The sequence below is a fragment of the Typopeltis vanoorti genome, chromosome 15 (assembly GCF_054136105.1).
Source record: "Typopeltis vanoorti isolate ZY-2024b chromosome 15, IOZ_Tvanoo_1.0, whole genome shotgun sequence".
Classification (NCBI taxonomy): domain Eukaryota; kingdom Metazoa; phylum Arthropoda; class Arachnida; order Uropygi; family Thelyphonidae; genus Typopeltis; species Typopeltis vanoorti.
The window spans coordinates 11294917-11320904 of NC_143563.1; the positions used below are offsets into that span (position 1 = coordinate 11294917).

General features: G+C 34.4%; 1 protein-coding gene across 1 annotated transcript in view; it reads right to left on the minus strand.

Annotated features, from left to right (window-relative positions):
- Positions 1 to 25988, minus strand: part of LOC150098383 (leucine-rich PPR motif-containing protein, mitochondrial-like) — a 446274-nt gene that overhangs the window by 164111 nt on the left and 256175 nt on the right. The window contains exon 23 of the mRNA XM_090405178.1: positions 12487 to 12572. Within this exon, the coding sequence (XP_090261304.1) occupies positions 12487 to 12572 (86 nt within the window). The remainder of the gene's footprint in view (positions 1 to 12486; positions 12573 to 25988) is intronic.

Sequence of the window (25988 nt, forward strand, 5' to 3'; positions counted from 1 at the left end):
CTGCTCTCACATATGGTATCACATTTGATATCAGATTTAATTCCACTTTCCATCATAATGTGATCCATATAACAGTGGAGATAATGTGCACATTATTGTCACATGCCTGATTTAACACCAAACAATCTTCTTTTCAAAACTGTTCCAATTTCAAAAAACTGGAACAATTCACTTCTAATATTAATTTTTAAAAAGGGCAATAAGGAAGAAATTAAAAACTACATACCTATAAGCCTACTCCCTACCATATATAAAGTCTTCACAAAATTTATAAATAACAGTATAAAATCTCAACTAGAGGGAATACAATCCTGTGAACAAGCTGGATTTAGAATGAATTACAATACTTCGGACCATATTCACACATTAAGACAGCTCATTGAAAAATCAAATGAATACAATAAACCTTTATGTCTGGCCTATATAGACTACGAAAAAGCATTTGATTCAGTTAAAACATCTGCAACACTAAAACCACTTGAAACCCAGGGAACTGAGAAACCATATATTGAAACACTAAAACATATTTACAATAATGCGACTTCTGTAATTAAATTATATAAAAACAGTAAAAAGTTCCCAATACAAAAAGGCATCCGGCAAGGCGATACCATATCTCTCAAATTATTTACAGCTGCACCAGAAGTCTTTAGAAGCCTTGATTGGGAAACAAAAGGAATAAACATCAATAGAGAAAGGCTGCATCATCTGAAATTTGCAAATGATATTGTCCAAATAGCAGATAATCTTGAAGATCTGGAAGAAAGGCTAAATCAGCTAAATGAAGCCTCCAGAGTAATTGGATTAAAAATAAATAGAGAAAAAACAAAAATAATAATGAATAAATACATAAACCATAGAATGGTCAAAGTTGAAAACCATGAAAAAGAACACGTTACTTCATATGTATATGTGGGCCAATTGTTATCCTTTGAGGATTGCCAAAAAAAAGAGACAGAACGAAGAATTCACCTGGGATGGATGGCTAATGGGAAAATGAGAGACATACTCAGAAGTGACATCCCTATGAGTCTAAAAAGAAAATCTTTTGACCAATGCATACTTCCTGTCCTAACATACGGAGGAGAAACATGGACTTTAACAGAAGCCCTAAACAAAAAGCTGAGAACAGCACAACATCGTATGGAGAGAAGTATGCTAAAAATAACATTAAGAGATAGGAAGACAAATACCTGGATAAGATCTCAAACAGGTGTCATAGATATTGTAAAATACATTAAACAGGCTAAGTGGAGATGGGCTGGCCATATTGCCAGATGCAGTGATGGGAGATGGACAAGAAAAACAACAGAGTGGAGGCCAATGGATGGAGCAAGACAAAGAGAAAGACCGAGAAGAAGGTGGAGGGATGAACTGGAACAAATTGCAGGAATGAGATGGATGGGAGAGACAGATAACCGAGTGGTCTGGAAAATCATTGAGGAGACCTTCATCCAACAGCGGACAGAACCAAAAGGTTGAAGAAGAAGAATCTTCTTTTACACCCTTCAATTCTAACTGCTGACTTACAGCTTAAATACAAACTATGTATTGCTCGATGCAATGTCACATGTACACCATATAACTGTAGCATTTTGAAGAGCTTTCTAGTTGGCACCTTGTCACAGGCCTTTTTCAAATCGACAAAACTTAAATACAAATGCTTGTCATATTCCCAACTTTTCTCAACAATAGGTTTTAAAGTGAAAATCTAATCCTGATGATCTCTAGTTTTCATGTCACCTTTATCATCTCTGATTCCTTTTATAATACTTTTTCCTCCATTTCTAAGCTTTTTCAACAGCCTCCAGAATATTTTACTGCCTTCTTGATATTTATTTTCTATGTTCTTACCAAAGTTTTCCATTACTTTTGTTTAGCTAGTTTTACACAGTGTTTTGCTTTCTTACATTTTTCTCTGTATTCTTTAAGAACACAAGTTGACCTGTGCTCTAACTTACCGGAACTTTCCATATGCTTCCTACTTTTCCTTGCCTGCCTCTTTAACTTCCTGAGTCCACTGTGGAGTTCTGATTTTTTTTATCTTTACAGGAAACTTCACCACATGCCACTCTGGCTGAATCAATCAGTTTTCTTCAGGGTTTGCCACTGAAACTCCAAAGTTCGTTTCTTGTTTTCAACCTTTTTCATTTTTTGTTCAATGATGTTTATGTATTTGAGTCTACAGTTCATATGGTTTATGCACTGAGATAAGTTCACTTAACTGCTCTCACAATGTGAATTACTGGTGACTTTTGCTTCTGTTAAGTGACAACATAATGAATGTTGTCACTGATTCTATTAAATTTATTTTATATCTAAGCAAGACTTAAGAAGCTAAAAAAACCTCAAAATGTCATGCTTGTGACAGTGCTTTTTTTAAAAAAAGAAGCTTAGGTGCCAGTACTCATACTTGGCTTGTAGGAAAAATTAAAAGAATATGGAAAGAAAACTAAAAAAAAAAAATGATTTACTAATCTTATTTTTACTTCATAATGTGATAATGATTTCGGAATAAGATGCACAAATTACTATACATAACACACAGTTTATTAAGCATAAATTTATAAATTTATATAAATGAATAAATAAATTTATAGTATATAAAAAATAAGTGCAATGTATATGATATTTTTCCATGCAATTTTATATTGTAAATATAAAAAAAAAAATATTTTTATATAGCAAATATCTTAACCACAGATGTAGTGAAAAATGGGGATTTCATTCAATTACTAAGCTTATTTGCATACTAGGTAAATATGCAAACAATTACTGAATATTATTAATGTACCACAACTGCATAAGTTGCCAGTATGCTATACCATTTTTCTCAACCCCCCCCTCCACAAATGACTGCTTGTGCCATAGAAAAAGAAACATGCTCATGTAACAACACAAAATATACCACATTATTAACTTCTTAACTTTAAATTCAATGCATTTTTTATTTTTGATTTGTGGGATATTTGAATTTTATGATAGATATCCCACAAGAAATATACTCCAAATTCAGATATTAGAAATAACTTGACATTGGCATTCAAGAATGTGTATGGAGAGCTATTCCAAGGTACTTAAAATAAAAAGCACTGTTAAAATTGGAAAAGAAAGCATAGAGAGCATGTTACACCTCAACAATGTTCAGGCAGTGGTTTCTTGATTACATGAACACTATCATAAAACCAGATGGAAAGCGACCCAATTAAAAATCAAACCAGACATCTTCAACTAAATTAAAATAAGTTGAAAAAATTTTCTTAAAAATTTTTTTTGGGGAGAGAAAACCTATGTAAAATCGTGTATAGAAGGATTTTTATACAAAAATACCACATATACTGATTTTACTGGTAAACAAAATCCTCTAAAAATACTTGTGGGTTAATAGAGAAATTTTGATATTTTTTAATTTGGAAATAATATTTTTTGTATATTATGTCACTGCAAAGAGTTTTATAAAAGAACAGAAAAACAATGTAAGATTAATTGTGTTAAAGAAACCTCTTAGTCACCAGTAATTCTAGACAGATTAAGGTATTAAATAATGACCTGGGTCAACTGCAAACCTCAAAGTTCAACATTGCAAGGGGGTATCCCACCTTAATGCAATGACCGAAAAAAAAGATGCCGGGTCCTAACAATAATACCCAGGGGATTACTACGTAGCAGAACCCAAGGTCATCGGCAAGATATAAAGGGGGTTTGCTACGCCAACAAGGCAGCTTTTTTCAGTGGTTCCTTTGTCAGCGAGGGTCGAGCAGTTACCGGAATAAGATGTACGTTACGGTGACGGAGTTTTGCTAAACATCGTAGAAGATGATTCGCAATTCGCCAAATGGACCTGCGTTCCAGCCATTAGATGACAAAAGTGCGAAACAACTAATTCAAGTCATCGGCAAGATATAAAGGGGGTTTTCTACGGCAACAAGGCAGCTTTTTTTCAGTGGTTCCTTAGTCAGCGAGGGTCGAGCAGTTACTGGGATAAGATGTATGTTACGGTGATGGGGTTTTGCTAATCATCATAGAAGATGATTCGCAATCGCCAACTGGACCTGCATTCCAGCCATTAGATGACAGAAGTGCGAAACAACTAATTCAAGTTGTTCCTAGAAGAAAGTAGATGCCGGAGTTCAATGTCATCAAGTTCCCAACGCTTGATAAAAGTAAGAGGAGATCTCAAAACTCCAGGAGAACGTACCCGTATTCGTTGCTTAAGGTCAGAAGGCAACAGAAGGAAATGATTCCAAGGATCAATCAGAGAGAACCAGACAACTGTCTTAAAGTAAGATCTTTCTATTGTTTTAGCTATAGACAGAATTGTGACGGTGACTTGTAGAGTTTGTTTCTTATGATATTTGAGGACTTTAGGGTTTATACTAACCTTTGAATGGTCTTGTTAAATTATATGTGAGAGAAATCTTAGTTAATTTTTAAGGTGAAATATCACGTGTTTAATTATAATTGTTATTGTTAGTAGCTATGCCTGAGTTAGTTTAAGTGAGATTGCTTTAAATGTGATAAGGTGTTAACAAAGGAAATATTATAGACACGTGGTCTTACAAGAAATGTCTTCATAAGAGTAGTAATTGTGAATTGTATTGAGAATTGTCTTTGAAGCATAGAACCTGATTTACTTGAATCTTTAGATTTAACCTTTTGTACATTAACTTGATGATAAATAAATTGTTTTCATGTTTAAATAACTTGCCTGATTTCTATTTCCAGTGCACTACTCATTAATTCGAATTTGTGTGTTCTAAAGTTAGATTGCCACAACTGTACATTAGTAAATATACGTTGGTAGATTTAGTGATAGATAAGAGAGGAAAATTCTGTACGTTTTACTGTGTGTTATTCTTTTGGAGGAAGATTCAACTCCTACCCACGAATTTGGTGGCGCAGCTGGAAACTAAATAAATTTTCCAAATTCGGTTGAGAATAAACACCAGTAGGTCAGACAAAAAAAAGATTGGCTGCAGCCAGAGGCGATTTCTTGTTCTGTAAGTTTTGCACACGTGAGCTTTATATTATTTGCGGCCATAAGTCAGAAGTATAGTCCCCACCTTCTCGTGATGCACCCTGTTGGGTATCTACTTGGATACTGAACGAACGAGGATGGGCTGGCAATTTGGGATTTAGCCGACTAAATTGTATTCTTATTGGTTAAACCAAAATAAAAATGATGGAGCAATATGACAAAATTTCATGCTGGCTGGGGCATCGCCCGGTTAAACAAGGCCCCCGTTGTTATTGCGAGGGAACTAGGACGAACAGAGAAAAGTCAGCTACTGTAATAAATCTGAAAACACACCCCAACTCAACATCACTAGAGTTAAAGATTGGTATCATCAACATAAGAAGCCTGAATGGCAAAGAAATGCAGCTAGTTGAGGAATTAGATAAGTACCAGATCGACATAATAGGGGTGACTGAAACAGATAAGACAAAAACTGGCGAGATCTTTCTGAGCAATAAATACAAAATGTTATATTCAGGCAATGCCAATCAAGTAAAAGAAAAATAGCCATAGTACTCAACACAAAATATGAGGCTATTTTCTTGAATGGCAGGCAATCTCAAGTAGAGAAATGTGAGAAAATATGAGAATGGGGAATTGGACAATGAGACTTATTTGCGCCTATGGTACCACAAAAGGTTCTACTAAGGTAGAAGTGGAGGAATTTTTTGAGGCTTTAGAAAAAACAACTGACACAATGAAAAAGGAAAAGTTGGTCGTTGTTGGGGATCTAAATAGCAGAGTAGGAAGTGATTGTCAGATATACAAAAATATTTGGGGAAAATTTGGAGAAAAAACAAAGCTAATAATAATGGCACATATCTGTTGGATTTCTGCTCAGTACATGAATTGGTTATTACTAACACCATGTTCCAACATAAAAATGTGCACAAATTCACATGGAGAGAAGAGGCAAGGAATAAAAAAAGTCTCATTGACTATGTTATTGTTGATAGTGATGTTTTCTCCCTGGTGCAGGACACCATAGTGTACAGAGGATTTGAAATTGGGAGTGATCACTATTTAGTCTTGAGCGGGATAAAATTGAATTTCATGTTGAAAATAATAACATGTAAGAAAGTTTTAAAGCAAATAAAAGTTGAGCAGCTCTCAGATGTGAACTGTAGACTAACATTCACAAAGATTATTGAAAAAGAAAATGAAAGAGTTTGAGAACAGGAACCAAACTTTGGAAATTCAGTGGAAAGCCTTGAAGAAAACCTTAATTGATTCAGCCAGAGAGGCATGTGGTGAAGTTGTCTGCAAGGATAGAAAAATTAGAACTCCATGGTGGACACAAGAAGTTAAAGAGGCAGTGAAGGAAAAGAAGAAAGCATATCAAAAGTTCCTGAAAAATAAGTCAGCTTGTGCTCTTGGAGAATACAGAGACAAATGCAAGAATGCTAAACACTGTGTAAAACTAGCTAAACAAAAGTCATGGGAGGACTTTGGTAGGAACATAGAAAATAAATATCAAGAGGGTGGCAAAATATTCTGGAGGTTGTTGAAGAAGCTTAGGAATGGAGGAAAGAGTGCTGTAAAAGGAATTAGAGATGACAAAGGTGACATGAAAACAGAAAAAAAAGATATCCTTGAACTTTGGAGTAATTATTTTGAAAAACTGCTAAATGGAACAAGCAGTGATGACAGCACAGTGCCAAAAAACACTGACCAGGCATGCAGTCAGGAATACATATCCATACTTGAAGTAGAAAAAGCCATCAAAGGGTTGAAATGTGGAAAAGCAGCAGGAGTAGATGATATTTGACGAGAAATGCTGAAGTATGGTGGTATAAATGTCTTACAGTGGCTGCACTGCATAGTTTAGAAAGCCTGGACAGAGGGACGAATTCCCGATGATTGGAGTAGAGCTCTCATAGTACCCATATATAAAAAGGGGAAATAAAACTGAATGTGAGAATAACAGAGGTATTTCCCTACTGAGTGTTCCTGGTAAGATATATGCAAGTATAACTGAGAAATGGTTGAGAAGAATTGTTGAAGAAAAGCTTGATGAAGAACAAGTTGGATTCAGGTCAAATAGAGGCTGTCAGTATCATTCATTTTACGACAAATTGTGGAGAAATCATGGTAATATAACAAAGATCTGTATTTTGGTTTTGTCGATCTGGAAAAGCATATGAGATTCCAACAGAGAAGCTATTCGAAAAGATACAGTTATATGGTGTCAATATTGCATTATATCAAGCAATACTTAGTCTTTATTTGAGTTGTAAGTCAGCAGTTAGAATTTAAGGAAGTACATCAGGATGGTTTAATGTTAAATCTGGTGTGAGACAAGGATGTACATCATCCGCTCTGTTATTCATTATCTATATGGATCACATTATGAAGTAAAGTGGTATTAAACCTGATATCAAAATTGGAGATGTTAATCTCAGCTCTTTGCTTTATGCGGACGATGTTATACTTCTAAATAAATCCGCTACAAGTCTGCAAGATTCACTGACTAAATTGAATAACTGTTGTAATAGATATGTTATGAAGGTCAGCAATAAAAAGACAAAGACAATGAAAATAGGCAGAATCATTGAAAATGTCAACTGTGTCAACAATGGAGAACCTGTGGAACAAGTAAAACGTTTCAGCTACTTAGGCATGATTTTTAGTGAAGATGGTAAATTAAATATAGAAATAGACAACAGAATCAACAAACCTGGTGTGGTAGGAAGTCAATTGAATAAATTCATATCGAATAAGAGAGAAATTAGTTGTAACACTAAATTCGCAGTATACAAGACAGTGTTCAAACCAGTTTTAACTTATGGATCTGAGAGCTGGGTTAGAAGTAAAATACTTGATGAAAGACTAGAGATCACAGATATGAGAGTCCTGAGAAAGATTAGAGGCATGAACAGATGGCATCAATGGAAATATCATATTAAAAATGAGGATATTAGGAAAGAACTTGACATTGTCAGCATCCAGGAATGCGTTAGGAGAGCTAATCTCAGGTGGTATGGTCACTTAAATAGAATGGGAGAGGAAAGATTAGCAAAACAAGTGTTCTCTGCCAGGTTGGCAGGAAAATGACCCTGAGGAAGACCAAGATATAGATGGATTGATATGGTACAAAGTGCCTTAGACAATAGAAATATAAGATCTGATAATGTTGGAGTCCTGACAAGTAACAGACTGATTTGGAGGAAAATTGTAGATTGGGAGTTAGTAATGATGTAAATTTTTCGTGTAGTACTATCATATGCTGTACACCCCTTGAGGGTACATGGCAGGAATTTGATGATGATATCTTTGAAATTTTTATGCCATCGTTCATATTGAGATATGGTTACCTCAATAAAGAACCAAGAATTTCATTTTTAACTACATGAAATTTTAATTTTAATTTAGTTAAAGATGTCTGGTTTGATTTTTAATTGGGTCACTTTCCATCTGGTTTTATGATAGGTTTCATGTAATCAAGAAACCACTGCCTGAACATTGTTGGGGTGTAGCATGCTCTCTATGCTTTCTTTTCCTAATTTTAACAGTGATTTTTATTTTAAATACCTTGGAATAGCTCTCCCTACACATTCTTGAATGCCAATGTCATGTTTCTTTCTAATATATGAATTTGTGAGTATATTTCTTGTGGGATATCTATCATAAAATTCAAATATCCTACAAATTAAAAATAAAAAATGCATCGAATTTAAAGTTAAGAAGTTAATAATGTGGTAGATTTTGTGTTATTACATAAGCATGTTTTTTTTTCTATGGCACAAGCAGTCGTTTGTGGAGGAGGGGGGGTTGAGAAAAATGGTATAGCATACTGGCAACTTATGCAGTTGTGGTACATTAATAATATTCGGTAATTGTTTGCATATTTACCCAGTATGCAAATAAGCTTAGTAATTGAATGAAATCTCCATTTTTTACTACATCTGAGGTTAAGATATTTGCTATATAAAAATATTTTTTTTTATATTTACAATATAAAATTGCATGGAAAATTATCATATACATTGCACTTATTTTTTATATACTATAAATTTATTTATTCATTTATATAAATTTATAAATTTATGCTTAATAAACTGTGTGTTATGTATAGTAATTTGTGCTTCTTATTCCAAAATCATTATCACATTATGAAGTAAAAATAAGATCAGTAAATCATTTTTTTTTACTAATTATATGAAGAGCCAAAGGTTTCAATTCGGCGACATGAACTTATTTAAGTTAAGGGAAACTTGGTATTAACTAGGTGTACCCACTCACTGATGAGACCTCAATAAAGGTTGATACCGGTCTGGGTAGTGACCTTCTCTCATAATATAGAACAGTAATACAGCTCCTAGGAGCTAAGTTCACATTATGGATAAATACCAAGAACAGTAATCAGAGCTTGCTCCACCCGTTCTATGAGTTGCCTCAGTAGTTTGCACTACCAAATGGTTCAGGTGCTGTTATCCAGGTATTTGCTTACGCTTGGAATCGCCAAACTTTATATAGTTTCTACATTCGGCATGAAACTCTTTGAGTTTCTTATTCGGCTAAGAAACAACATGGGATGCAATATCCCTTAACTTAAATTTTTTTTTTAGTTTTCTTTCCATATTCTTTTAATTTTTCCTACAAACCAAGAATGAGTACTGGCACATATTCTTCTTTTTTTAAAAAAAAGCACTGTCACAAGCATGACACTTTGAGATTTATTTTAGCTACTGAAGTCTTGCTTAGATATAAAATAAATTTAATAGAATCAGATATTAGAGGCATAGCTATAATTTTTGTGGATACAAATGTTTAAAAACGTTCATTATGTTGTCACTTAACACAAGCAAAAGTCACCAGTAATTCACATTGTGAGAGCAGTTCAGTGAACACATGTACTGAGATGTGTTCAGTGAACACATCTCAGTACATAAACCATATGAACTGTAGACTCAAATACACAAACATCATTGAACAAAAAATGAAAGAGGTTGAAAACAAGAAACAAACTTTGGAGTTTCAGTGGCAAACCCGGAAGAAAACTGATTGATTCAGCCAGAGAGCATGTGGTGAAGTTGTCTGTAAAGATAGAATAATCAGAACTCCACGGTGGAGTTCTGAATTACCAGTGATTAAGAGGTTTCTTCAGGCATAATTAATCTTACACATGTTTTTCTGTTCTTTTACAAAATCTTTTGAGGTGAGAATATTCAGTAATATACAAAAAATATTATTTCCAAATTAAAAAATATGAAAATTTCTCTATTAACCCACAAGTATTTTTAGTGAATTTTGTTTACCAGTAAAATTGGTATATGTGGTATTTTTGTATAAAAATCCTTCTATACATATTTTACACTAGCCCTATTAATCAATTAAGCATTAATGGAAAACACAATCTTAAGTAACAGTTTTTCAAAAAAGTGTAACATTCTCTTTCTATTCTCTCTATACCAGGTCATCAGTACAGAATTCAGTCTTTTAATGAATAATTAATTTAGTTACTACCAAAATATTAGTAATATGAAAACTGTTAAGTTGACTCTCACTATAGCAAACATAATTATAACAAACAACCGAGAAGTCCTGATGAAAGCTGCATAGATAAAATACTATTCTAAGAAAATTTAGTAAAACAAACTATTCACTTGACCCTCTGTAGTTTTGTCAGTTTTGCTGAAGCCCGTTGGATGGAAAGAACTGAGTTAGAATCCTGTCCGTATACAAAGTATCTTTATCAGGATTTTACCACTGCATGTTTCCCCTCCAGGAAACTCAGGTTTTTCATCCTGCAACTAGGCATACTGGCATGAGAATACATGCAATTTACAAGCAAGAATGTATAGGAATAAGACTAACCACTTATCCTATAATAATGCTTACAAAAGCCAATCTGAACAGTTCAAGTAGCCTTAAGGATCTCTTGTACTGTAGTTATCATTATCATCATTAAATACTATTCTGCTATCACAAACTATTCCTGCAGTCCCCCTTGAAGTTTATGGTGAGAGATTATAGGAAGAACTAATAATGTGGTCTTAATTACAATAGGATTATCATAGTTTCTGTAAAGATCTTGAAGATATTTTCCAGAAAATGAAGACAGTGATGAGGATCTATGGAGGGGGAGAACTGGAAATGTAAAATATTGTGAAATTCAATGCATCATAGTAAAAGTGAAGAAAATCTCTGAATATCGCATTTAAATCTTCATAGAGTTGAATGTTATATCTGATTTTACAAATGTGTTCATGATTGCTTCATGATCAATCATTACCATTTAATGGATCTTATCAACAGCCTTCCAAGCATTACCTTTGATTCCTTTGATTTAAATTTTGCTGACCAATTCTTAACGGTAGTAAAAAAAGGAGGATAGGTCTTGCTTGATCACTATGGCTGGTCTTCTTAAACCTTTCTTGTTACATTTCATGATCTTAATCCAAATATTTGCAAACCTAAAATCTGTTCTATTCTAGAACACCATTCTGACACTTAATAATATATCAAAAACCTTTCCTGAAAAATCTCAATTCTGTTCAGAAAAAGAAACCAAATTTGACTAATGGTGAACAGTGAATGATTCCCACTAGTTCATACTAGTCCATACTCATAATGAATCCACCATGTTTAAAACCACTGAACCAGTTCTTCCCTGCTTCAAAAACATATTATCCATAAGATCCCAAAGAGTCAGAATCATGGCTCGGCTTTTTGCCTTAAAACATTCAAATTCTGCAGACACCATGATCCCAGACAATGCATTCCAATCATTCACAATTATTCACTCAAAAAAACCTGCTTATCACTCTCTTGCTCACATTCTCCTTATACAGCTTTCAAGGATAACCTCTTGTTCTTCCCTGATCTCTCACCATTTTATGAAAAACCTCTTCAACGCTAATCCTATAACAACCCTTTATCAACTTGTATGTCTCTATCATATCATCCCTCTTCCTCCTGTCCACCAGGCTCTGTAAATTGCATCTTCTCAACCTTTCTTCATAGTCAACACTCCAGAGATCAGAAACTACCTTGGTCAATCCCCTCTGGATCCTTTCCAACATCTCTTTATCCTTTTTGAAAACCATCTAAAATTTCATATCTTAGGAAAAACTTTTTAAATGGAGAAAAAAGAATATCTTTCAGTGGTATTGTTAACATTATTTGTCTTAGCACTTTCATATACAAATGAACATATATGTTGTAAACGAATATATATATGTTCCTTTAGAGCACCTTTCTTCTTTAGTATTTCCTAAAGAATAAATCTCCAGTAATTCAAATTAAATCTAATAATTTCATTTTTGCTTTCCAAACTCTAAGACCCACATTTTTTTGTAAAGATTTTACAACCGTTGTATATGAAAATGCTAAGAAAAATAATGTTAACAATACCACTGAAAGATATTCTTTTTTCTCCATTTAAAAAGCTTTTCCTAAAATATATGATTCACTACAAACACTTTTTTATATATGTTAAAAAATTATAAATAGATGGGACAATTTACCTTCAAACTGGTTTTTTCTTACAAGCATTGCAGCAAGATTAATAATCCTGTAGCTGTCTATACAAAATTCTGGATTAATTCTTTCACTAAAGAAAAAGGTAAAAAAAAAAATTACTTTTACATTACAGAAATAACAAAGGAAAAAATGTTTTTTTTTGTATTTTTTATAGTGTGTGCAATGTTTGGCAATTCTGATCATCCAGCTGTATAAAGTTCTCTTTAAAAACCAATCTAAAATTACAACAGTGCGATACTCTGGGAGGATGTAAAGAAACTGTTTATATTTGGAATGGTGTGAATGAATCCAAACAAGATAAAAGATTTGCTTTGTGTTTGTATGTGTGGCATAGTTGTTCACTTAGTTCCCCAAAAAAATGATAAAAGCCAATTAAAGTCTTATTCTGAGGAATAATTATCCTCAACTGCTGGTGCTCAGTAAGGCTAAATATGACTTTTCAGTTCTTCAATGTTTGCAAATTGCAAATAGAATCTCTAAAACCAGTGTAACACAGATATAAGAATGATGCAGGGCAATATATCAGTTCAGGAACACATTTCTTAACCAGAAACCTTTTTGGTATTTAGGCTGTTCCAGATTCTTCTCTCTTTCTGGAAAAAGGCCACAGGAAGTATAGTTGGAGATGATTTGCATTGGTCATCTATGCAGGAAATCAACAGTGTCTTTAAGAATACAATAGTGCCAACCAAGTGAGAGAAAGAGTGAAATGGAACAGGGATGGGCAGGAATTGTCCTCAATGCAATTTGTGCAAGAGGTGAGTTTTCTGTATAATCTAGTTCTCTGGAAGTCAAATTTATTAATGATGGTTTTGGAACACTGATGGAGCTTTGCCACAGACTGAAAATGAAGCTCGAGTTTTTGTCATAAACCATGTATGCTTTATTATTATTATTATTATTATTTTATCTGTCTTGGCACACTTGCTGGTAAGCCACAGCTTGGATGCTAGGCAGGAATTTTGAATGGAGCAGGAAATGAAGACTCATTCCACCAGGACATCACAGCACGTATTTGAATCAAAACAGAGTGGAAAGTAGTTTAACAATGGAAAGCTAGAATGTTGAGAATGACTGAGGGAAAGACATTTCACTAGGGGTGAAAACTTGATTATGTTCCAACTTACCGAAAAGAGACCTGACCCCAAAAAAAACAGTACACCTGGAAGCAGAATAAATAAAATTAAATAAATCCACTAACAATTCTTATTCCCTATAGGGAGTAGGTGAGGTCATTTTAGCCCAATTTACCTTTTGGAGCAGTTCAATATTCTGGTTCCAGACTGACTGAAGTGGAAGGAGAACTGGCTAAGAAAAGATCCAGAACAAGTTTTTTTTGGTTAGAAAGTAATTTATGTTGGACAAGAATTTACAGCTCTTTCACATAATGTGAATTCACACAAACAGTGTGGATTTTATATAATGTGGTTTGTAATAGTTAAAATGCATTATACTACATTTATTGTAATTTTGTCACAAAAGCAATCATATTGATTACATTTTACAATAACAGTTATTACATTGGATTTTATATATTACAAATAAATATAGCAATATATTACAAAATTAAGGAGAATGCATTTACAAAGAATTACAAACAAAAATACTCAAATGTTCTTGTTCATATTTTTAGAACTATTTTTTCCCTATAAAACTGCAAACAAAGATGTCAAATAGAAACTTTTTTTTTTTAATTTATTTTGACTAGTTTCATGAAATACTTTGTTTTACTTCATCAGGAAATAATATGAAGAAATTAAAAACTAGAAAGGAAGTAATAACAGATATAATCTGTAATGAAAAATATTTGAAAATGTTTAAACAATGGAAAGCATGCAGTCATTACTGTTTTGAAAAAAATTGTTGAAATTGATTTTTTTTTTTTTTTTTTTTTTTACTAATCTTCTGTGGTAGCCAGGTTTTTTTTTTTTGGAAGGACAGAATTAAGATACTGTAGCTCTTAGTTTCTTTGATTTATGTTGGTGGAAATTCTGTAGACTCTATCACATAAGGAATAATGATGCTTATTTTATGCTCTGGGTGGTAATGAGAATTTGCATGCAGGTAATGTCCTGTGCTAGCTGGTTTAGACTCAGAAGTTGGGTATGTTTGTTCTGATATGTCAACTAGTGTATCCAAAAACGCAAAGACCTATTTCTTTCTAATTCAACTATGAATTTAATTTCAGGATTAATGTTGTTCAGGAAGGTGAGAATATCTTCTAATTGTGTAACAATACCAGGCCAGATGATAAAAATATAATCAAAATATCTTTGGCAAATTTTTGGTTGTGTTCCTTAATGATAGAGGCTACTTTTTAAAACTAATCCATGAATAGGTTAGCTAACATAGGAGAAAAGAAGGCAAATTGCTAATCCTTCTTGCTATTCAAAAAAAAATTCTTCTTCATATTTGAAAAAGGAATTGTTGATACAGTGTTTAAAGAGTCTACTGTGTCTGGCAGGAAGACAACTTGAAGTAAATGTATGATTTCCTATTCTTGGAACATTCGTGAAACAGTTTACTACGTCCAGGCTTGCAATTATATCAGTAGAAACCAACGTGATGTTTTTGATATTTTTTTATAAAGCATATGGGGTTTTTACTTGTTCATATTTATTGCACGGACATATCTAGCCACAGTACATCATTGCACCAATACAGTAATTGTCTGCTTTGACCACATTACACTGAAACTCAGTATGTTAATATTCTGCTCAGTGCAGTTTCAGTTAATACTTAATATTTCTGACACACGCACACACACATCACTGCACTATTTGGAATATTGCTATACATGTTTGAAAAGGGTGTGCTCTGCATTGTGAAGTATCTTTATGATTAGGCTACTTCTATACAGAGGTTGTTAACTTTACATCAAATTGCTTCAAATATACTATAATGCACAGCATCCCTTTCTGGATATATATGTGGCCACATATATTATGAAAAGAAGTCACTATCTAGATTCATACATCCCCATACATTATGGAACTTTTCTCACAATGCTTGTGTAAAGGAGATAAACACAAGCATATAATTTGTTGTCAAGTATAACATACTTTCTGATCAACAAAAAACTTGCAACAACTGTCTCTTATTCAGGGTATTTCATCATTATCATCAGATTCCTCCCATGTACCCTAAAGGGGTGTACAGGATATGACAGTGCTACATGAAAAATTACATCATTACTAACTCCCAATCTACAATTTTCATCCCAATCAGTCTGTTATTTGTCAAGACTAAAACATTATCAGATCTTATATTTCTATCATCTAAGGCGCTTTGTATCAATCCATCAATATCTTGGTATTCCTCTGGGTAGTTTTTTCTGCCAACCTGGCAGAGAACACTTGTTTTGCTAATATTTCATCGCCTATTATGTTTAAGTGACCATACCACCTGAGATTAGCTCTGCTAATGCACTTCTGGATGCTGACAATATCAAGTTCTTTCCTAATATCCTCGTTTTTAATATGATATTGCCATTGATGCCATCTGTTCACGCCTCTAATCTTTCTCAGGACTTTCATATCTGTGGTCTCTAGTTTTTGGTCCAGTGTTTTACTTCTGACCCAGCTCTCAGATCCATAAGTTAAAACTGGTTTGAACACTGTCTTGTATACAGCTAATTTAGTGTTATGATGAATTTCTCTCTTATTCCATATGAATTTATTCAATTGACTTCCTAGCATACCAGCTTTGTTGATTCTGTAGTCAATTTCCATATTTAATTTACCATCTTCACTATAAATCGTGCATAAGTAGCTAAAATGTTTTACTTGTTACACAAGTTGTTCTTTCACAATGCGGTTCAACAATTCTGCCTATTTTCATTGTCTTTATCTTTTTATTGCTGACCTTCATACCATATCTATTACAAGAGTTATTAATTTAGTCAGGGAATCTTGTAGACTTGTAGCAGATTTATTTAGAAGTATAACATCGTCTGTATAAAGCAAAGAGCTGAGATTAACATCTCCAATTTTAATATCAGGTCTAATACTGCTTTCCTTCATAATGTGATCCATATAGATAATGAATAATAGAGGGGATAATATACATCCTTGCCAGACACTAGATTTCACATAAAACCATCTTCCTGTACTTACTTCAATTCTAACTGCTGACTTACAACTCAAATAAAGCCTAAGTATTGCTTGATATAATGCCCCATTGACACCATATAACTGTAGCATATTGAATAGCTTCTCTCTTGGCACCTTGTCATATGCCTTTCTCAGAAGGACAAAACTTTAATATAGATCTTTGATATATTCCCATGATTTTTTAACTATTTGTCGTAAAGTGAAGATCTAATCTTGACAGCCTCTATTCGGCCTGAATCTAGCTTGTTCTTCACCAAGCTTTTCTTCCACAATTCTTCTCAACTGTTTCTCAAGTATACTTGCATAAATCTTGTCAGGAACACTCAGTAGGAAAATACCTCTGTAATTCTCACATTCAGTTTTATTTCCCTTTTTATATATGGTTACTATGAGAGTTCTACTGCAATCATCGGGAATTCGTCCCTCTGTCCATGCCTTCTGAACTATGCAGTGCAACCACTGTAAGACTTTTATACCACCATATTTCAGCTTTTCTGCTCGAATATCATCTACTCCTGCTGCCTTTCCACATTTCAAGCCTTTGATGGCTTTTTCTACTTCAAGTATGGATATGTATTCCTGACTGTATGCCTGTTGAGTGCTTTTTACCACTGTGCTATCAATGCTTGTTTCATTTAGCAATTTTTTGAAGTAATTATTCAATAATTCAAGGATATCTTTTTCTCCTGTTTTCATGTCACCTTTATCATCTCTAATTCCTTTTACAGCACTCTTTCCTTCATTTCTGAGCTTCTTCAACAACCTCCAGAATATTTTGCCACCTTCTTGATATTTACTTTCTATGTTCTTGCCAAGGTCCCTCCATGACTTCTGTTTAGCTAGTTTTACACAGTCTTTGGCTTTTTTACATTTGTCTCTGTATTCTCTAAGAGCAGAGCACAAGCTGACTTATTTGCCAGGAACTTTTGATATGCATTCTTCTTTTCCTTCACTGGCTCTTTTACTTCTTGCATCCACTATGGAGTTCTGATTTTAATATCCTTGCACACACAACCTCACCACATGCCTCTCTGGCTGAATCAAACAGAGTTTCCTTCAAGGTTTGCCACTATATCTCCAAGGTTTGGTTCCCGTTTTCAAACTCTTTCATTTTTTTCTTCAATAATCTTTGTGTAATTTAATCTACAGCTCACATCTGAGAGCTGCTCAACTTTTATTCACTTTAAAACTTTCTTACATGTTATTCTTTTCAATATAAAATTGAGTTTTATCCTGCTCAAGACTAAATAGTGATCACTTCTAATTTCAAATCCTCTGTACACTCTGGTGTCCTGCACCAGGGAGAAAACATCACTATCAACAATAACACAGTCAATTAGACTTTTCTTATTCCTTGCCTCTTCTCTGATGTGAATTTGTGCATATTTTTATATTGGAACATGGTGTTAGTAATAACCAGTCCATGTCCTGAGCAGAAATCCAACAAGTATTTGCTATTATTATTAGCTTTGCTCTTTTTTCCAAATTTTCCCAAAATATTTTTGTGTGTCCGACAATCACTTCCTACTCTGCTATTTAGATCCCCAACAAGGACCAACTTTTCCTTTTTCATTGTGTCAGTAGCTTTCTTTAGAGCCTCAAAAAATTCTTCCACTTCTATCTTAGTAGAGCCTTCTGTGGGACCATAGGCACAAATAAGTCTCATTGTCCAGTTCCCCATTCTGATATTTGCCCATATCACTCTACTTGAGACTGCTTGCCATTCAAGAAGATTAGCCTCATATTTTGTGTTGAATACTATGGCTACTCCTTCTTTTCCTTGATAGTCATTGCCTGAATATAACATTTTGTATTTATTGTTCAGAAAGGTCTCACCATTTTTTGTTTCAGTCACCCCTATTATATTGATCTGGTACTTATCTAATTCCTCAGCTAGCTCCATTTCTTTGCCATTCAGGCTTTTTATGTTGATAGTACCGATCTTCAACTCTGGTGATATTGAGTTGGGGTGTGTTTTCAGATTTCTTCCAGTAGCTGACTTTTCACTGTTCGCCCTGGTTCTCTGGCGATAACAACGGGGTCCTTGTTTACACACACTGGTACTAATTGGTATGTGAATAGTGGAAATACTTCTGGAGACCGATGACATTAATCAAATTGAGTGGTCAGCATGCTCCCTGGATCTCAACAGCATAGAACACATTTGGAAGCAACAGAGAGACACATTGCTGCTTGATTTCCCTCCAGATACGAAACAAGGCCTTATCCTTGCTCTGAAGTGCAGGCCAGTTTGCCTCAAGAACTCCTGAATCACTTGGTGCTAAGCATTGTATGACATTGTGAGATCTGGATTGCAGTTTGGGGAAGGACACATTCCATACTAAAATGTCTCTCTGCACTGTACATTAATTCCTTAACTATGTCCTTAGAAAATTTGTAACTTTTGCCAAAAACAAATTGCAATTTATTAGTGTACCGACAACAAATTTATGTCCACATCTGGCTGTACTCAGGAAAATTTTTTTATATACAGCTAAAAATGTAGTTTGCCCTTAGGTTTTGGACACTAGTGTGTGTATTTATCTCACAGACAAGTACAAGAACCTATAGAACATTAGTGCTGTGTCTGGGTATAAATAAGGGTTGAGAAAGAAGAAAGAAAGTACAAGCCATTAGGAAAAAGAAAACTAGGACATCCTCTTAAACGATTCAACGATGACTTCTAAGGCCGGAACAGGCCATGCTAGGCCTAAATCCTTGATATACATGATGACGATGATGAGAAAGAAGAAACCTATTGACATTCTTCTTAGAGAGCTGTAGGTTGAAATTGTTGGAACACATCATGAGGAAGGCTATTCCAGAAGACAGAGGTAGATGGAATAAATGTGGAAGAGGAGAAGCAGGTTCAATGAGTTTGCAGTTATATGATAAAGGGATGTTGAACAAATGTGTATAGCTGCTCTTGTTTTTAACAGGCTTAACAGAAAGTTGTTGTGTCCACTTTCCATATTAAATCTTGAATCTCTATATCAAGTCGTTAAAGTGATATCTCTTCTACATGGGTCACGTGGTATCTCTATCACACAAAGAAATAGCCTCAGAGTAGAGCCAAAATTAATGTGACAGAGTCCTCAAACCTTACCTCTCTTAAAATCCTAAAAAAATTATATTTTTAGACTGCGCCACTTAGAATTATTAGATTAAAGATAATATCTCAATCAAGAAATAAGTTAGAAGATATACTCATGTGACCTAAAGTTGCAGTCGTGGCCTTAACCTTCTTCAATTTAATTCCCGCTCAGATCCGTAATAAGTTTCACAAGTGGTGCATCAAATTCTATAGCAGACACATATATTTAGTTAAATTCAAGCAAGGTTTATTTGTTTCTATATTCACAGTTTAATATACAAGAATATTCATCATTCTAAATAAGACACATTCTAATTTGTATTAATTAATAAGCTTAACTTGATCAGATATGATCTCTGAACACATTTCTCCTTAAGTATTTCACACAAAGTAAATCATTCTATATCATCTAGTTTACTACTTAATTCCATTATTTGATTTCTATACAATCAACTGGTAACATTAACCATTCTTCAACATACAAAGATTCTCATCTCATCTTCTTTATACCCTCTTTTACCTTGCGGTGTCGAGGATCCATTGATCATCAGACCTCAATCCGTTTACAGGATAAGGTGGTCAGCCCTATGCCCCGGTATATCCTATGGCCTGTAGTGTTAAGTTCTCAAGGCCAGTTTGCCTGCTTTGCGGGATGAAAAACCCTAGAATAAACTGGGGGAAAAAATCCTGCTGTCTACGCCCAAGACTGGCTAACTTGGCTATGGCTGAGGAAGATCCTTCAGCTCCTCACATCACCGACGGGAATCGAACCTAGAACACTCCTTCCCCAGGCATATGGTTGCGAAGCACATAGCCACTAGGCTAACCGCGCAGACTTTACATACAAAGATTCAGATTCATTAATTAACTATTCACTCATGACTTCCTATAAACACATGTGCTACAGTCCTAACCTATAATTGTATCTGAGTCCTTCACTAATAAAGCTTCACATATCATTACATATTCAGATTACATTCATATAAATAACAAACTTTACTTATCTCCTCTCAGCTTTAATCTATCTTCTGTTTCATTAGGACATTTCTTTGTTTCCTTCAACCCACCTCGGGTCAAGTCTTTACAGTAATTATCAGCTTAAACTTCAGAACACATGTTTCTGCTGACCTTTCGCATGGTCTGCCATTACCTTCCAGGAATCTAGAACAGAGTCTCCCACTGTAGCACATCGTCCTATTCTTGAGGTATCGTTTGGCCATCACCGAACCAACACCAAGCTAAAACCTTCACTCTTCAGGGAACGCGAGACTTCCACACGACGAAAGGACCAAAAAAAAAAAAAAAGCAGGGGGGTTCCCTAACCCTTTTATACGTTCACCCTATTGGTAAATATCGCAAACTCCGGTGTTCACCCGGCACCTCAATTTTCTATGTCACATGACCTCAAGATGTCCATTCTCTGCCTGCTTGTTTACTCCACGTGCCGAGCACACAACTGCCGGGGAAATCATCAGTGTGTCCTTGAACCTTGGGCTATCTTTCACACAGAATACTAGGTTCTTTTGTTTCTTTTACAATTTATTCTTACAACGAATTTAATATTAACACAAAACCATAACTCTCTTAATTTTACACTTTGTCTCAGGCAAATTTCCTTTATACATATTTATCTAAATTCCCTCCTTTCTTCTCCCTTTTTTTTTTTTCATTATAAAATTCTGTTTGAGCTAATTAATTACTTCTTTCTTCTTAAATCAATGTATTCAATATTTTGTAAAGTTCACAATGATACCTACTTTGAAACAAGCATGCTTACTTAATTATTTTACAGGGTTTTAACTTCTTTGCTCGTTAAACCATGATAAGTGGAATTTTAACATTCTTAACTTATCAGGGTATAACAAAGTGGAGGAATTACATTTGCCAATTCACTGGAGTAGCAACCATGGGAGTACCTGTAGAAGAGACACAAGGCTAAAACACTGCATCTGTGATAGAGGTTGAAGTAAGTCTGTGAGGGAAGGGTCATCTATGAGTTGAACTGCTCTCCTCTGAACAGCATCGGGAATTTTTAAGGAGGTGCACCACCCCAAATGCATATACAGTATTCTAAGGATGGGCAGATTTGGAATTTATATAGGGTTAGTAGTTAGATGGCTGTAAAATATTGTGAGGAAAAGAATGTGTAGTTTTTTAGAAGCTGAGGAAGCTACTGATGTGATGTGTTTCTGCCAAGACAGGTTGGAGGTAAATGTTAGTTCAAGGAGAGAGTTCATCCTGTCTGATGTTGGGCGTATATTACTGAGAATAATAGATGAGCTGAGATCCCTTTTGTGAGAGAAAAGTTTTGGTGGCATTGAATGTGACTAGGTTATCCTTGCCCCACAAAAGGATAGTATAGAGATCAGCATTTATGGCACTGGTTGCAGATAATCTTGAAGTAAGGGATGTCTGGGAATAAAATGGTTTGTCAAAGGAGTAGGAAGAGTGGAGACTGCTATCATCGGCAAAGCTATGGATATCTGTAGTGACTGAGAGTAGATAATTTATGTATAAGAGAAAGACGATAGCAAAACTGGTATGGTGGGTGGCCTGCTGAATAAATTTATATAGAATAAAAGAAGGAAATGAGATAAAACACCAAACTAGCAGTATACAAAGACGGTGTTCAAACTAGTTGTAAGTTATGGATCTGAAAGTTCAATTAGAAATAAAGCACTTGATCAAAGACTAGAGACCAGAGATATGAGGGTTATTGAGAAAAATTAGAGAGTGAACAAATGCACCAATGGCAGAATCATATTAAAAATTGAGATATTAGAAAAGAACTTGACATTGTTAGTATTGAAGAATGTATAAACAGAATTAATCTGAGATGGTATGGCCACTTAAACAGAATGAGTGAGGAAAGGTTTGCAAAACAGGTGTTTGATGTTAAGATGGAAGAAATGAGACTCATAGGAAGACCAGGGTCTAGGTGGAATGATTCAGTCAGAAGTACCTTAGAAGCACAAAATGTTACATATGATAATATTGGAGTTGACATGTAATAGACTAATTTGGAGGAATGTGGATAGCATTTTAATAATAATCCAATCTTGGTCATGTAATGCTAACATAGGTAGCCTTGAACATCCCCTTAGGGGATGTTCAGGAAAATGATGATGACTTTCATGACTTAAAAAAAAATCGACAATGCAAGCATGCTTGTGTGTACCTACAGAACGTATACAAAAGCAATAATATGTATTTATGTAATAAACATCCATGGCATCATTAATATCGACATAATTTATAATTTTTGAAGTCACCTTCTGTAACAAACAAATTTAATTTCACAAATGTTGAATTATGGAAAATTTAATTTTGGAATCTTCAACCTGCATTTCTCTCCATTAGCTAAATATATCCCTTCCCTCTCAAAGCATTGTTTTTGTTTTCTTTCACTACTTTACGAGAAATGGTTGAAAAATCATTCAGATAGAAATAATACATGGAAAGAAAAAATAATATATATACAGTTGACCCTTGAAGAACGCAAGTCCACTTATATCAGGTTTTTTGAATAAATATATTGGAAATTTTTTAGAGATTTTGACAATTTGAAAAAACGTGCAGATGAACAGCATGAAGACTATCGCAAAGCAATTATATCAAATGCACTAGATTACCATAAAGCAATCATATTGCTGCTGCTTCGTTATCAATGCATTAATCGTTATACAAATAAATATAATTTCTTTTTCACATTATCTTTTCATTTTTGATGTCTAGTATCTCGTTGTCATACATATTGTATGACAACAAGATTATTTTAGGATTTTCTCATGATTTTCTGTAATTACATTTTCTTTTCTCTAGCTCACTTTATTGAAAGAATATAGTATATAATATACAGGGTGTTCGGGATAAATTTGACAGTTTCGTAAGGAAAAAGAAAATCTTCTTTGTATCTATTAAATTTAATGAATTGACAAAAAAACATTACAGGCAGAGTTAATTACAATACTATCAACAAGATTTACTCAAAATAACCACCATTAGCATCGATCACAGCTTCAATTCTGCTTCGGAACCTCGAACAAGCTGATGCTACAGTCTCCCTGGGAAGGGCCGCAAAAACTGTTTTAATTTTATCCATTAACTGGGCTTTTGTATTACTGGAAGTGCGATTGGTGTCTTTTTCAACTGCGCCCCATACAAAATAATCCATGGGGTTAAGGTCTGGGGAGTTTGGAGGCCAAACATTTGGACTGGTGAAGTCGTAGAAATTTTCAGACAACCATTTTTGACTTGTCCCAGAGGTGTGGCAAGGGGCCGAATCCTGCTGCCATACATACGGCCTACCATTGGCTACCCTTGTTATCCAGGGCTTGACTACAGTTAGCAACTCCACGAACAAAGCCCGAATTCCAATGCCAGGGTTCTTCAACACCTGTTCCTGCAGATTTGCGAGGAATTCTGCTGTACGAACGCAATCAGATCGTCTGCTAGGGATCTTTCTTCTTGCTACATCCTCGTAGTCACCATTGCAAGTCTCTAGTTCATGCCTGATTGTTTTTACTGTATTCAGGGAGCATTGGGCAGCAGTCGAAATATCCTTATTTTGATGGCCGGCACGAATCATCATGATACAAGTTATTCTCTTCCATGATTCAGGTGGGTTCCAGCTATCCATCCTTTCTGACATCTTGTATATGAATGAAGAAGGGTCCAAACTTTTAAATGAAGAGAAGTGTGTGTTAATACATGTAACTTACGGAAAAATATAATTAATTATAAATATGTCAAATTTATCCCGAACACCCTGTATACATACCATACAAAATATGTATGGTATGTATATATTATATACTTACTGTCTGTGTTATTGGTAAGGCTTCTAGTCTACAGTAGGCTAGTAGTAATTAAGTGTTTGGGAGGCAAAAGTTTTATGTGGATTTTCAAACAATGAAGGGGGTGCCCCTAACCCCAGTGTTGTTGAAGGGTCAATGGTATATATAAATTTCCTTAGCTGTGCTATTTATTTGTCGGATCCTCACACCTTTTTATGACAAAATGCAATGTATCATCAACAGAGCAAATTTTCTCACATTTTTTTTATTATTATTCACCACCCTTTCCAACTGTTGTAAAAGAGTGAGATGGAGAAAACCTTGCTCATTTCAAGTGAACAGTTAATATTTTTATAAGCTAGGTAAATTACTGAGATAAAGAGCCAATAGGCTTCACTTCGTCAAGGTACATTTATTCAAATTAAGTAGATATTGAATCCAACATTATTTCTTAGCCGAATAAGAAACTCAAAGATAAAAAATCTAAGAGTTTCATGCCGAATATAGAAAACTATAAAAGTTCGGCGAGTCCAAGCGTAAGCCAACACCTGGTACATGCTGGGGCAACTCATAGTAAAGGTTCAGTAAGCTCCGATCACTGTCCTTAGTATTTTCCCAACTCCTAGGAGATTTATGTTATTATACATCTGGGTCTACCTACTCACTGATGAGACCTCAAAGAATGTCGAAACTGGTCTGGGTAGTGACCTTCCCCCATAATGTATAACAACATACATCTCCTAGGAGTTGTGTTTTACATTATGGAAAAATACTAAGGACAGTGATCGGAACTTACTCCACCTTTACTACGAGTTGCCCCAGCATGTACCAGGTATTGGCTTATGCTTGGACTAGTCGAACTTTTATAGTTCTCTATATTCAGCATGAAACTCTTAGATTTTCTATCTTTGAGTTTCTTATTCGGCTAAGAAATAATGTTGGATTCAATATCCATTTAATTTGAATAAAATGCTAGGTAAATTTTGTTGTGTTGTCAGTTTTCATATGTATCAAATAAAAACTACATATAATTACAAAAAAAATGTAATGCATGCTTTTTTTTTGTGCAGTTTGGCCCATAGAATTCTTTTCTTTATGCTGCTATCTGCTGCTATATCTCCAGTGATTCTCCTTGTATAAACAGGCTGCAAGTTTCATCAAGAGCTGAACTTCTAATTCATTCCCTAACACAATTTCTTTGTATTAATTAAACAATGTATGCACACGAAAATACTAAGTAATGGTCACTTTCAATTTCAAATCAGAACTTTCTCACACACTGTTCTTTTCGATGAGATATCCATTTTTATCCTGCATAGTACTAAGTAATGGTCACTTCCACAAATGATGGTACAACATGATGAGAGAAACAACCATATATTAGTCATTTTTAACTGGGATTGTGAGTAAATAATAAATCAACCGTGATTTAGAACAAACAGCAAAATTTTATAACCTGAACTAATGCCATAAATTTGGGCCAA